Source organism: Glycine soja, chromosome 19 (genome assembly GCF_004193775.1).
Source record: "Glycine soja cultivar W05 chromosome 19, ASM419377v2, whole genome shotgun sequence".
Lineage (NCBI taxonomy): Eukaryota > Viridiplantae > Streptophyta > Magnoliopsida > Fabales > Fabaceae > Glycine > Glycine soja.
The window spans coordinates 30,061,912-30,076,717 of record NC_041020.1 but is presented as its reverse complement, the minus strand read 5'-3'; the positions used below and the strand labels follow the sequence as shown (position 1 = coordinate 30,076,717).

The window sequence follows — 14,806 nt, the reverse complement described above, 5'->3', positions numbered from 1 at the left end:
CCAAACAACTTCTCTGCTTAACTTAGTGCATGTTTTATAACTTAATTTGAAAATAATCACTTCTGTTCCCCTCAAACGCTCTCAAATGCGTAATGCATTGAAAGTAACGAAATGATTCGACGCACTTAATGAATAGTAATGTTTCTAGGTGTTTTCCCTTTACGTAGTAAAGGCAGTGTACAGCTAAGAAATCACAGCACTGACAAGAAAAGTGCTCCAAATATACCTTTTTGTTATCATATCACATAATTTTGTTCAGATTGTTTTTCAATACTGCTCTAAAGTTAACAAAACGACTTTCCACAACCAAATATTCGTGTAAGTCCTCGAACTTAAGTTTGCAGAACAGTCGACAGAGGAGCTATCTTAGGCCAATAGCATATGCCCAGAAAATCCAACAATGATCAATCTGAGCATACACCAAAGTCTGGCTACCCCTACCCTCAAAGTGCTTCCAATATTGAGGCCAACACGGTTTCAGACTTGTGTCTTTTCCACATTCACAGCACAAGCTTAAATGGATAGCTTCTGAGTTTCACATCTCTTATCCACATTCTCCCCCAATCAGATGGGAAACCAAACTAGCCAAGAGTTTGACTCCACAGAATTTGTGATAATGAAGATCCCGGCAAAATGGAGACCAGCTCTCAATGGACAGAGTTCTGCTTTGCATATTAGTACCTTGAAAGAAGTCATAGAACCCACATAGCTAATAAAAATCAATGAAAAAGTATAACACAAAGGGTTCTGAGGGTCAGCATGGTCTGTTGAACACTCCCTCACACCTTTCGGAGGGGGCCATAATGTTGGGTAATGAATTGCATACCACATACTCACGCTAAGAGAATGGTTCATTAAATTTTATATTCTTTTCATGAAAAATAGGACACCATAATACACAGGAAAAAATGGCACAAGAATGGTCAAGTGCAGGTGAATGCATCTCACTGGCTCAACTAATCCTACTCTCTCAGACAACTATCTTACAAACAAAAAATAATAAACTGGCAGGGGGTATGCACATGGAACCGGTCAACATCCAAAACCTTATCAAGAATCAAAACCAATCAAATAATATATCACATGTCCCATGCAATAGCAGCAAAAGAGTGATCTGAAGCTAATTTTGTAGTTGGGGTGGGTAAATATCTTCCTGTCAACCATCATCTGCTATATCCTACTCAATATGAGAATTCATGACCTCGAAGTGAGATATATTTCTTCGCCCATATGGCAATGTCCTCAGCACAAACCTGGGCCTGAGGGCTTTTCAGAAGGACGTCCAGGGTAGCAAATTCATGTACTGCATCCTTATACTCAAGAACAGGTGCATCAACATTCACCTTCCGGAGCTCCTCTGAGTAAGCAATGGCACGATCCCTCATCCAGTCATGTTCGGCCACAACTGTCAATGTTGGAGGCATCAACTTTAAAGGAGGACCCCGGCCTGGGACAAGGGGATTAGCAGCTGGATGGTCCAAACTAAATTCCTCCTCAGGTAGGAAAAGTTTCCAGGCAAGCGTACACATGGCCTTGTCATAAAAGTAAGAATTTGCCAATTTTATTTCAGAACGTGTGGGAACACTTCCAATGAAAAATGGATACATCAGGACCTGTGCTACCACCTTGACAGGGTCCAGAAGTTTGCCTCCTTCCACAGCTTTTCGTGCCACGTAGTCTGCAATATTGGCACCACAACTCGCTCCAAGAAGAACACATCTGTTTCAATATTAAAGAAATAAAATGGTTAAGCACTGAACAAGAAAGTCCATGAGGACTATCTTACAACTGGAATCAAAGGAAGCATGAAAGGAAGAAGTTAATGAGATCACAATACAAAAGCGTACTAAAAAAACTGTTAATTTTTAATGCACACTTACCAGGGTCCTGTAAGAGGAGAGATTTTTAGGTGTACCCTAAGAGGATTACAACACTCCACTATGAATGTAATACATGGAGCCATAAAGCATACATGCCATCAGGTCAAAAATAAAATATTATCAAACTGTATCTGAAAAGTCATAAAACTACCTACAAGATTATTTTTGAGAGTGTACTAGGATTTTTCCTTTTGGAAAGGCATTGTATCCCAGTATGTTCCCACCATGCCCAGAGGAGATAATAGCTACATATTTTGTCAAACAATCATTTTCTCAATTCACCCTATTACTTTTAACAATAGCCGAATATGCCTTCAGATAAAGAGTGCTTTATTGTCTGAAAAGAATTATTGTGAAGAAAAAAATTATGGTATTTGTGTATAAAACTATAAATGTTGTTAAAGATTCCCTAACCAAGCTTCATGGATCAAATATAGAATTTTGTTAAAGGAAAACATACAAAAAATCCATTTAGTATGGAAAAGATAGTTGAGATAGGGTGGCAGACAACTGAAAGATTAGAATAGAAGGGTGCCCTAGTGCACAAGACTCCCCCCAACATTGTGGGAAAACTGAAATTCGATATCGACAATAACAAATATAGTAAACAAACCATCAGATAGAAAGAAAGAATGAAAGAAATCCTAGAAGAAAAACATTCACAAAATGTTGCTTAGGCACTACAGGTCCACTAGTCCACTTCTTTTATACACAAAAGCTTCTGATTCCCTAAACAGTAGTGCAGAATGATTTTTGCCAGCCAACAAGTAATCTCTCCACTAGACAAATATCTTGCATGCCATCATCAGTCATCACTTTATTGCCTCTCTTGCAATACGTTTGTACTTTTCATAATATGTATATTTTGTTGAATAAGTTATCACTGATCTAAGTACAAATTCCAAAGGGGGAAAGAAAACAGTATCATTCAGCAAAATCACATTTAGATAATGCTAATATAAACAATATTAGAGAAATCCATTCTCTCTAGTCTGACTGATGACAACTTAGAATCCCAACCTCAAATATGAACCAGATCCATATGTTGAAACCAGAAAATGTACCAAAATGTGATTTTAGCACAAGTCAGACATAGACCGCACTCGAGATTGAAATTAGTAAATCCACAAAAACACAAAACAAGTAACAATTCTTTTCCCCAAATCTATGAAGCGTGACCTTATCAAACAATGTCTCAAGCTAACTCTCATGTGGAGTGCTAGTTGTTTACCGGACCATATATTAATTCAAATCCAATGCGACCAAGTAATCAATACACAATTTGGATTTCAGCTTAGACTTGCATCAATCAAAACCATAAGCCGATTGATACTCAGTTACTCACTAGTCCCTACCTACTTTCATTTGTAAACTCTCCCTTCCCAAATCCCAACTCAAGCATCCCTTGACATACCAAAGGTTTTATAAACAGTCCACAACCATAACTGCAACCACAACATCAATGTTTTTGGGTTTTCTGCAACGGCAATTGCAGCCACATCAGCCATATAACGTAAAACTCCCCAACTTCCCACAATATCAAGGATCATGGCGAAACTATAACAGCAATTCAAAACCTTGGACCTACCTTACTCCACACTCTCTAGTGAACCACTAACTATATATAAAAGAGCCAATGCATATAACTGTATCCACATACACACACATACAGAAAACAACAACAAAATGCAGTTCAATGACAAGTCAAGCACAAGTTCGTAAAAGATCAAACTTCAACCTAAATTCTGAAATCCTCAATCAGACAGAATCAAAATAACCAACACATTAATAAAACACAATCATCAGAAAATAGTAACAACCTTGAAGGATCAGCATGAGCAGCCAACCAAGGCTCAACCATAGAAGCCCCAAATGAATCAACAATATGCTTATGCGAATCCGATTTCTTAAACTCCCCACCAACATTATGCCCTCCACTCTTCCCACCCACCATCGACTTGCTACACTCCGCCAAATTCGCCTGCTTCGCCAGCCAATTCAGCACCTTCACGCCGTCCTCGAACGCCGCCGGGTACCGGTTCTCCGGCGCCAGCCGGTACCCCACCGCCACCACCACCACGTCGCACACCTTCGCGATCCGCCGGCAGAACGCGTCGTTCGCCACCGAATCGCTCCCGCCGCTCACCCACCCGCCACCGTGGAACTGCAGCATCACCGGCAGCCTCCGCCGCTCCCCCCGCTTCCCCGGCGCGTACCCCCGGTACACCCCATCCGACATCAGGTTCAACCCCTCCACGCCGGAGCTCCCTCCAAAGCTGCTGCTCCGGTGCTCCTCCCGGAGCGGCGGCCCGTAGCTACTCCGCCGCGAAACGGGGTCGGCACGCGCGGATCGAGGCAGGGGATCGGACCTAGGGTTGGAGTGAGGCTCGGGAGGGGTGAGGGCGGATTCGGGAAGGAAGATTCGGATGGAGAGAGAGGTTAAGGGGTCGATGTGGATGTCTTTAGTGGCGACGCCGTCGGAGAAGGAAGGGTTCGCTGGAGCGACGGATTCTTCGGGTCGGGTCGTGACGCCGAACGGGTCGGAGGGTTCGGAAGTGGTTTGGATTCGGTTGTGCAGACGGTGCTTCAAGAGGAACTTGAAGAACACGCTGTAGAGCTTCACAGCCACACTTGGCATTTCTCTCTCTCCTCTCACTCCACAGTAACACAACACTCTCTTCCTTTCTTAATTTATTTCTTTCTATCTCTCAAAATTATGTTTTATTTTCTTTTTCTGGAAACGGGAATGAATCTGAAACAAATACTACCTCCTCCGTTCCTATTCCGTTTCTATTTATAAGAAACAAGTTGTAATTCACCTTAATCTTAATCTGTTTCTTTGTGTCTTTTTTTCTGGGATGGAATCAAGGTGAATAATTTGATTGAGATTGGGATCGATTAGGGTTTAAGGGGAAGGAAAAATGGTGAATTTGTGACGGTGGTTGAATTGAAATCGATGTCCCTTGGCGCGTGGATGGGGATGATGAATAGATACATGCAGCTTTGCGCTGGATGCTGGTGGCTGGTTTGGCGTTTTCTCCAAATGTTTTTGTGATCTTTCTTTATTGGTTTGGGATTTATTGGACTTTTTCTCTTTTTTGTATTTTTATTGACCAGTTGTAGACTTTCAACTTTGAAGTTTATTCATTATTATCATTAAGTATTGTGTTTCTAGTAGTTTTTCAAATGGATTAAATATATATTTCGAATTATACATCAAAAAACTACTCCATTATTTACATCCATTCTATACAGACAGATAGTTGTTGATCCGAATCAAACGATTCAATGTTGAGTTAGATGGGAAAAAATATTACAAAAAGAAATTTTATTAAAGATAATTAATTAATTTTTACTAAAGATTAACCATTAATAAAATTAATAAATATTTCATATCAATATTATAATAAAAAATATATCAAGATAAATAATGAAATTCGTTATACAGTAATATACATCCACTCATTCTTTAAGAATGTTACATTTTAAATATGTTAAAAAATCATTGTTATAATTTATTAATGTAGTTTTTCTATAAATTAAGTAGGTGTATATCAGTAAATACCACCAAAATTTATTAACATACACTTTCTATTTTATTTTATTTTTAGAAAAGATAAATTAACAATTATATCTTACATGTATTTTAAGATATAATTTACTAATATATTCTTTCTACGTAAAAATAGGTATATGTTAATTAATCCTATAAATAATATGATGATGATTTGGTAAAAAAAAAGTAAACAAATAACATGATGATAAAAGATCTATAAAAACAGCTCTATAAAATCTATAAAAACAGCTCTATAAAATCTATAAAGCTAATTGAAGGCAATATCAATTTTTAATTTATATTTTTTGGCCTATTTTAGTTTTCTCTGAAATAGTGAAAACTAATTGAAGGCAATATCAATTTTTAATTTATATTTTTTGGCCTATTTTAGTTTTCTCTGAAATAGTGGTACTTTCTTGAATGATTTTACCTTTCAATACTTATTTATGCATAGCAGTTACACACTCTCTAATATCAACCTTCTTTTTGAAATAAGACTACATTATAAATTAATTGTAGTCATTCTCTTCATCTTTTAAAAAATAATAATAAATGCCAACAGACGATTCCTTTCTTCCCATTAATTCTTTTAAAAATATATTTTATCCCATCATTTTATTCTTTTATATACGATAATTCAATAGAGTGATTAGTAGCACACAAGAACAAACAGCGAACAGCTAAGCTACGGGGTTTATATATTTTTTTCATTTTATTTCACTATCCTATTATTATTTGTATAATTCAATACTGATCTTACTAATAATGAACAACAAACATATATTATTTAATAGGTGAACATATGATTTAATTTAAAAATAAATTAAATATTAAAGAGTATGATGATTTTACTTTAATGAACAAACACAGATTATTTAATAGGTAAACATATGATTTAGATAATATTATTTTTTTAAGAGATTTAAATAATATTATTAGTATTAATAATATTTGGAATTTTTTTAAGTTATTAATGATATAATTTTCATTTGTATAACAAAGAAGCCTATAACATATATATTGATTAAAGGTTATATTGGATAAAAAAAATTAAAAGTAAATTATAGTAATATTTTATGAGATTTTGTGTAATTATACAAATATTTCTTACTTTTTTAACCATTACATTCATTCTTCTTGTAAGGGGTATTCGTGTAAGATTTGAGAGTATCAATCTAATTACTTATCCAATAAATAATCTTTTCTCATGATATTTGAATCATTACTTATCACATCAGCAAAGACATTATGTTGTCATTTTTACACATTCGATGACAAAATTTATTTGTTCATCTTTTAAGAACTTGTATGTAAGCGAATTACACTTTCAAAGACGAAATTGGATATTTACTCATATTTGATACCAACAACTTTGTTAGTTTGAGTGGAACCTTGACTAATGAATAAAAAGAATAGTCAACCACATTCTTCAACATAGTTAAATTATGAATTATCATTAAAGATAATGGATACTTTATATCAATATAATGGTGACAAAAAAACCACCAAGATAAATAATGAAATTTGTTATTATACTTCTACTTATTTAATAAAAGTGTGTTAACAAGTTACATTTAAGTATATTCAAAAAAATCATAATTATGATTCACTAACTTACTTTTCCTATAAATTAAGTAAGCATATGTTAGTAAATGCTATAAATATTTGTGAACATACTTTTTCTTTTTCTATAGAATTTCAAGGAGCCATATGTCAACATATTATATTTTTAGGGATGAAATTGGATATTTACTCATAATTGATACCAACAAGTTATTAGTTTAAGTGAAATCTTGATTCGACCCTTTTAACCAAGTCTTGAATTCGAGCCTAGTGAATAAAAATAATAGTCAATCATATTCTTTGACATAAATGAATTATGAATTATCAACAAAAATAATGGATATTGTATCAATATATTGGTGACAAAAAAATCCCCACTAAGATAGATAATAAAATTATTTAATATACATCTACTTATTCAATAAAAGTGTGTTAACCAACAAGTCATTGATTCGAATAGTATTGAACTTAGTCCCCTTAAGTAAGGTCTCATGTTCAAGTCTTATAGAAGACAAAGCGTGGTTGGTAGGATAAAATTCCACTAAAAGTGATTTGCCAAGTCCCCCAATGAAAATTAGTCATCGACACAACCAATAGATACCTCAAACCAATGACATATTAAAAAAAGTGTGTTAACAAGTTAGTATATTTTAAAAAATCATAATTATTATTCACTAACAAACTTTTCCTATAAATTAAGTAAGCGTATGTCAATAAATGCTACAAATATTTGTTAACATACTTTCTCTTTTTTTTTTTCATAGAAAAGTATGTTAACAATTTAGATTACATATATTTTAAGATAATTGCAAATTTAATTTACAAATATATTCTTTCTACAAAATAAATAAGCATGTGTTAGGAAATCCTATAAATAATATTATGATGATAAAAAAAATCTATAAAAATGAATTTAAGAATAAATTTATAAAATCTATAAAAATAAGTAAAATCAATACCAATTTTTAGTATATATTTTTGGCTTATTTATAGAATAAATTGTTGTGTTGGTCTCTTATCTTTATTTTAGGTTGTAATTTGATTTTTTATTTTTTTAAAGTTATAAAATGATGTCTTATTTATTGAAAATTATAAAATCACCACTTAAGTAATTTTTTATTACATGCTTACCCCTTAAATAATGTATTTTTCCAGTTTATTTTAGGATAAACATGTTATAGAAAAATTTAAGGAACTACTTTAAAACTTTTGATAAATAGGGATCATTTTGTAACTTTTAAAAATAAATGATCAAATTGAAAATTAAATAAAAAGAAGAAACAATGTGAATAATTTAACCCTTATTTATGCATTGTAATTACACATTTTCTAATTTCAACTTTCTTTTTTGAAATAAGATTGCATTGTAAATTAATTGTAGTCATTCTCTTCATCTTTAAAAATAATAATAAATGCGAACAATAAACATATTTGTTAGAATCATTTTTTTTGTATTTATAGCATCATTTTATTTTTTATATAAGATAATTCAATAGGGTGATTATTAGCGCACCGGAACAGACAGCGGAAAGCCAAGCAACATGGTTCATATTTTTTTTTCATTTTATTTCACTATCTTATTATTGTTTAAGTAAAATACAATACTGCTCTTACAAATAATGAAGAACAAACATAGATTATTTAACAGGTGAACATATGATTTAATTTTAAAATAAATTAAATATTAAAGAGTATGATTATTATATTTTAATGAAAAAATAAACATGGTTTAATAGGTAAACATATCATTTAAATAATATATTAGTATTAATAATATTTTCAATATGGGTTGTCGTTCAAGTTATTTATCGTATAATTTTGATTTGTATAACAATGAAGTCTATTAACATTTTTTTAATTACATCAAGACACTTGACATGCTAACAAGGTTAGTACACCCAGGATGTATTTAGCCAAATTTTATTAAAAAAAAATAGGTAAAATTATAAATTTGGTTTCATAATTTATCTCCTGTATTATTTAATTCACGAATCTAATCCTCTTATTTTGTAAAATCGTGCAATGTTGATCCCTAAAGTTACAATTGGACGTTGACCGTTAACAAGTGATCTTGACTGACACGTGTCACGTTCTTATTGGATAATAACTGGATCATGTTCTGATTGGATATCAACTCCATAAAGGATAAAATGCATTATTATTTTCATTGACCAATTAGAACATGACATGTGACAGTCATCATCTAATAAGAATGTGACACGTTAACGGTCAACGTCCAATTATGACCTAGGGAACCAACATTGCACGATTTTACAAAATAGGAAAACCAAATTTATGAATTAAATTACTAGGGGACCAAATCCGAAATTAAAAATAAACTGAAGGACCAAAAATATAATTTTACCTAAGAAATAAAAACAATACAATAGAAGGGTTTGAAATAAAAAAACATGAAAAAGAAACCAAATTTATAATTTGGCCAATTCTATCCCTGCTAAAGGGTTCTCTAACAAAATCTAGAATAGTATCCCACCATGTTGAGCCTTGAGATGTCACACCAAAGTTTGCAAGTTGATCAGCACCTTCGTTACCTTCATAGAATATGTGAGAAATAGACAATAGTAAAGAGCATGGAGCAAGTAACCACCCAACAATTGAGCAATCGAGTTCTAAGCCACCGTGGAACCAGGTAATGCACATGCCTAAACAACCAGGGAGGATTCACATTCCAACCATTGATTAAGGTTATGTTTTGCAAATATAACTAAAAAACATATTCACTGAAAACCGGAAAGTTGATAGATAAAAATTTCTAAGTTAACTTATTACTTAATAAAAGAAAAATATTAACAATACTCTTTAATATATACCTTTGTATACAATTTTCCTGTTAACTAGAATTTATTAAAAAATATAAAATTTTTGTGTCTCATTTCTTATTTAATGAGTTTCTCTCTTAATTTTATAATTTTTAATTAATTTAGTCAATAATAAAATGTATGTTCTAAAAAATGTTAGCAGGACCGATCCAACGTATTTAGAGACCTAAAACGAATTTTAAAATGAGACCATTTTGTAGTCTAATAATTTCTTTTGAAGAAAAGTTGATATTTTTATTAAAAATTTATTTTCAAGCTTTTAAGGATGTAAAGTTATTTATTAATTTATTATAGTCGGTTTCCTTTAATATTTCTTTTTCAATCGATATTAAAGTTAATTCATTCAATCTTTCTTGAGACATTGTTAATCTTAGATAAGATTTAATTAATTTTTGTTTTGAAAATTTTCTTTCCACTGAAGCAACACTTACCAAAATTGTTAATATTATTCTATAAGCAATAAAAACATTTAGAAAAAAAAAACAATTCTTTTATATAATTATGTCAATTAGTGTATCATTTTCTACTCATATAATCTCTCTTACAATTTTTAGTTTTGTAAATAAATTTAATCTATCAATATCTGAGTGACTATTATATTTTAATCAACGTTCAAGGTTAAGACAATATTCTTTTAAATTATTACTATCCAAAGACTTCAATTTCTTAATGCTAAATAGAAAAACAAAAATATCTTAAACATCTTCTTCATACAAGAAGTGATCAATTTTAAATAATTCTTTAAGCGATTTTATAACTTCATTATCAATGTTCTCATCAAATTATTTTTTCTACGAATAACACATTTTTCATGAAACTTAGGTTCTATATATATTTCAATAACAATTTTTTTGACAGAAATTATAGCATTTTCACATCCATCTTCTCTATATTTTTCAAAAAAAAAGAAATAAGACCTTTCAATTGTTCTATAGCAACATTCATACCCATATCTTTTGATTGTAACTTTTTACTAATGGAGTTCACAACAAATAATATGTCATACAAAATAGTCATACTTAACAAAAATTAAAAATTGTCAAGTTCATAAGTTGCTAAACAATCAGCTTTGCTTTTTATTTTAAAATCATTAATTTCACCTAATTTTAATAAAGCATCTCTTATTTGTGGAGTTTGAAATCTTAAAGCTTTTATACTTTCAATACAACTTTCTCATTGTGTTTGTGACAATAGTTTGAGTTAGGTTAGGAATATGATGTAGTTTCATCTTTTTGTTGAAGAAAAAAATAGAGTATATATGCGTTGTAGTACTCAAAAAATTATAGTTTTAGGATAAGAATGAACCATACCACAGTATCAAATTTTAACCATGATAACCACATGGAGTATAAAATGATCCGAGATTAATATCTAAAATTCTTTTTTGCACACCTTGATATTTTTCTTTCATATTTGATCCATCATCATAACATCTAATATCAAGTCCAATATTATTTATTTCATTCATAATAGCATCAAAAAGGTCTTTTCCATTTGTATCGTATACTTTTAAAAAATTTAAAATATATTCAAAAACTTGTATTTGAGTTGAAGAAACATATATACATTAATGCTTAACATTTAAATAGTTTTCCTTTTCTTAGTTTCATAATCTCTTTAGGCTTCAATTAATTTGAGTAAAATTAGATGAACTCATTCATAATAGACTTGTCTTTAACATCTATTTTCTTCGTACACATCACTTAATTACTTGAGACTTTATTCAAGGAAAATTAAACTCATTACTAATGAAAAAAAGTGCAAGTGTTGATGTATTTTTTTTAAAATAGTTCAATAAAAAAAACAAATTGTGGATTTAGTTTTTGTGATGGCGAGCTTGATTAGGTTGAAAGTTACACAACCAATTCGACTATTAAAGTAATTCAATTTAACACTTCAACAATATGTTTGAATATTCATTGAATGTTTCAAATTTAAACAGAATCATATCATCAAGCTGATTTACCAATGATCTATTATATTTTTATTCTCTTTTTATCATATATCATCATCCATGACGTTATCATTTTTATGGATCGAAAATATTATTTGAGTGTATTGTTTTTTTGGTACAAATTTGAGTGTATTATTTAATGAACAGGGGATGAAATTAATAGTTATAGGAAAAGAAAATTCTGTAGAATAAATAAATTGGTTATCAAAGGGTGCCATTTCTTTTTTCCTTTCGCTATGCGGTTCTCCAATAAATTGTTGAATTAATATCGAAGACAATACTTCCATAATTATACAGCGTTTAGAATTATTTTCTAGTAGAGTTTTTTTTTTTTGTTTACTTCTATTGGTACGAACTACGAAGTAACCCTTATAAAGTGACTATTTTTCTTTTAATGTGACTTATTTCATATCTAAAGGTTGGCTTAGAATTGATTTCTGAACTACTTGATTAAATGATATTGTTATCATTTCTGTCAATGGTTGTTATTGGTATTTTCTAATAGAGTTGTCCACACTGGCAAATTGCATTTGTCATATTTTACTTTAATGTATTCAATAAAATAATTTTTTATTATATGAGCAGAGCACACAGAACTATATTTCATGAAGATCTTTGTACAACTTTTACGGTAAACTCATAAAATTGTTGAATCACGTATTTTAATATATGTTTTTCTTATAAGAAAATCTATTAATCTTCAAATTTATAAAATGTTGTTCATTTTAATTTTTTATTTTATTTGTATTATCATTGTATACCAAAAAGAATTATAAATAAACATCATTTCGTAATATCTGGAACTAATTAATACAAAAAACTTAGATCTTAATGACTAAAATATTTATATAATTTTGAGAACTAATAATAAAGAAAGTTTACTTTTATTTTTATTATTAAAAATATTTTTATTTTATAACATCATCATCTAATGTTTATCCAAAAATGTCAAGGGTCTAATTCACTTGATTGAACAAAATATATGAATTATTGTAAATTCTCAAACATTATCTTTGATTTATTCAAGTAAAAAATGTCTACCCAAAAGTTTAAATCACATTCACTGTTAATCAGTTCAAATACTGACTGCTCGAGTTTCTGAATGTTATGTAAGGTCTTCTTAATATCAAACTGTGGAGGTTAAGATTCAAGAACACGGAAGATTAAGGTGTTTTTACCAACTTCAACTTGTATTATAATAATGCACCAACTTTATGATGTGTTCGTGTACACCACGAGACACTAGTGCCATCATATTTAGTCTTCTCAAAAAGACTTTTATGTTCCTTGTCAAAGGTCATGAATTTCTCACCAACGGCTTGTAGAAAATCCATGGCACTTTCATGATCATGAGAAATCTTTTTAGCCTCAGAAGATTTATCAGTAAGAGACGTAGGCATTTTAGTCCTCAAAGCCAAATCTAGTTTGTCAATGGTCAAGTAAAGTTTCAAAGACTCTTCCTAGTCCTTATAGTTTGTCGTATTCAAAGTTTTGATAGAATTAAGGAGGAAAACTTAACACCACAACAACAATAAGAAAACATTACGTGATTTCAAAGAAAAGTCCAGTTAAAAGAGTGTTCCTAAAAAAATAATACAACAATATAATGTATTATAACTTATAGAGTATTGAAAAATTGATTAATATAAGCAAAGAAAAACACATTGTAGGACAACAATGTTAGAATTTTTAGTTACTATTTTTGTGGATTGTTTTTTGTTACAATTTTTATGGGAAGTGAGCTTATGTACTTGGTCTATTTTTTGTCTGTTGGGATTCAATCAATCAATCTAATTTGATTCTAATAGACAATCATCAATCCTAACCACATGTTTTTTATCCATGTAGAGAGAAATTACTACATAAAGATGAATAGAACTCCATTGTATTCTCATACTCAAAATCATGATAAAAAAAATTAAATACGGAAGCGTATCTGGATTAGCCATAATGAAATGATGATGCAAGGTTGATGAGAAGATTGGTTGTATGATCTTCCAAGTGTAGAGAGCCCTTTTTTTCTTCTCTGAATATTTTTCTCTTCTGACGCTATAAAGAGAAAAGGCGAAACTGTGTTGCTCTCTACAAATGTGGACCATAACCTCTTATATTGGTAACTGCCATCAGTTACCCGCAAATTTGATAATTATAATTTGGCCCCTCACCAAATTATAATATCACTAATGGTATCTACACAATTAGTTTTTCATGACATATATGCCCTTAGTCATAATTTAATATTTGATTAGATCACTTTAATATTTTGGCTAATAATATAATGGCCCTAACTCATTTAATTATGTGATATATATATATATATATATATATATATATATATATATATATATATATATATATATGACCCAAAATTGCTAACAATCTCCCACTGGTCACAAATATATATATCCTTACAATCCTTATGAATGTTTTAGACTTTATGAGCTCAAAATTTGCCATTACATGCCTTGAGCATATTCTAAAAATCTTGTCCATTGATTACATCTGCATGTAGAACCAAAGCAGTTTTCATTGTATCAACCACAACTAAACTCATCAATGATTACTAATGCTAACAGAATCAAATGACATAGACTCATCATGAAATGTGTAGCATGAAAATTACATGAAGGTGACCTGTACACGTCTATTTTCAATTGGTCCTACTTTACCTCAATGAGATCATTTAATAACCTTAATGTACAAAGGGTAATAACCGAATAATAAACCACATATATAACCAAATATATCCAAAAGTCAATGTATGCATACATAAAATCCAACATAGAACATAAAATACATAAAAGTGATTGACTCCCACTAAACAAAGATTCCTCGAACTGTCAAACACTCATGTGAACAACATGCTCATGAAAGACCTTGGGTGGAAGTCCCTTAGTAAGAGGATATGCTATCATGGAGTTTGTCCCTAAGTGTTCTATGGAAATTTGTCTACTTTGTACCCTTTTCTTAACAACTAGGAACTTGATGTCAATATGCTTCGACTTGGTCGAGC

General features: G+C 30.7%; 1 protein-coding gene across 1 annotated transcript; it reads right to left on the bottom strand.

Annotated features, from left to right (window-relative positions):
- Positions 1 to 212: 212 nt before the first annotated feature.
- On the bottom strand, positions 213 to 5,002 carry LOC114400311 (probable carboxylesterase 11). The gene is made up of 2 exons (XM_028362716.1): positions 3,701 to 5,002; positions 213 to 1,719 (listed from the first exon to the last, which is right to left on the bottom strand). The coding sequence occupies exons 1-2, from the start codon at positions 4,516 to 4,518 to the stop codon at positions 1,182 to 1,184; spliced, it is 1,356 nt and encodes a 451-aa protein (XP_028218517.1). The 5' UTR covers positions 4,519 to 5,002; the 3' UTR covers positions 213 to 1,181.
- Positions 5,003 to 14,806: the final 9,804 nt, after the last annotated feature.

What these genes read in the sequence shown, in the direction of transcription:
- LOC114400311 (XM_028362716.1), bottom strand. Translation starts at nt 4,518, where the DNA reads ATGCCAAGTGTGGCTGTGAAGCTCTACAGCGTGTTCTTCAAGTTCCTC. An exon ending in GCTCATGCTGATCCTTCAAG is followed by an intron (nt 1,720 to 3,700) that starts GTTGTTACTATT and finishes ATATTGAAACAG; the next exon opens with ATGTGTTCTTCTTGGAGCGA.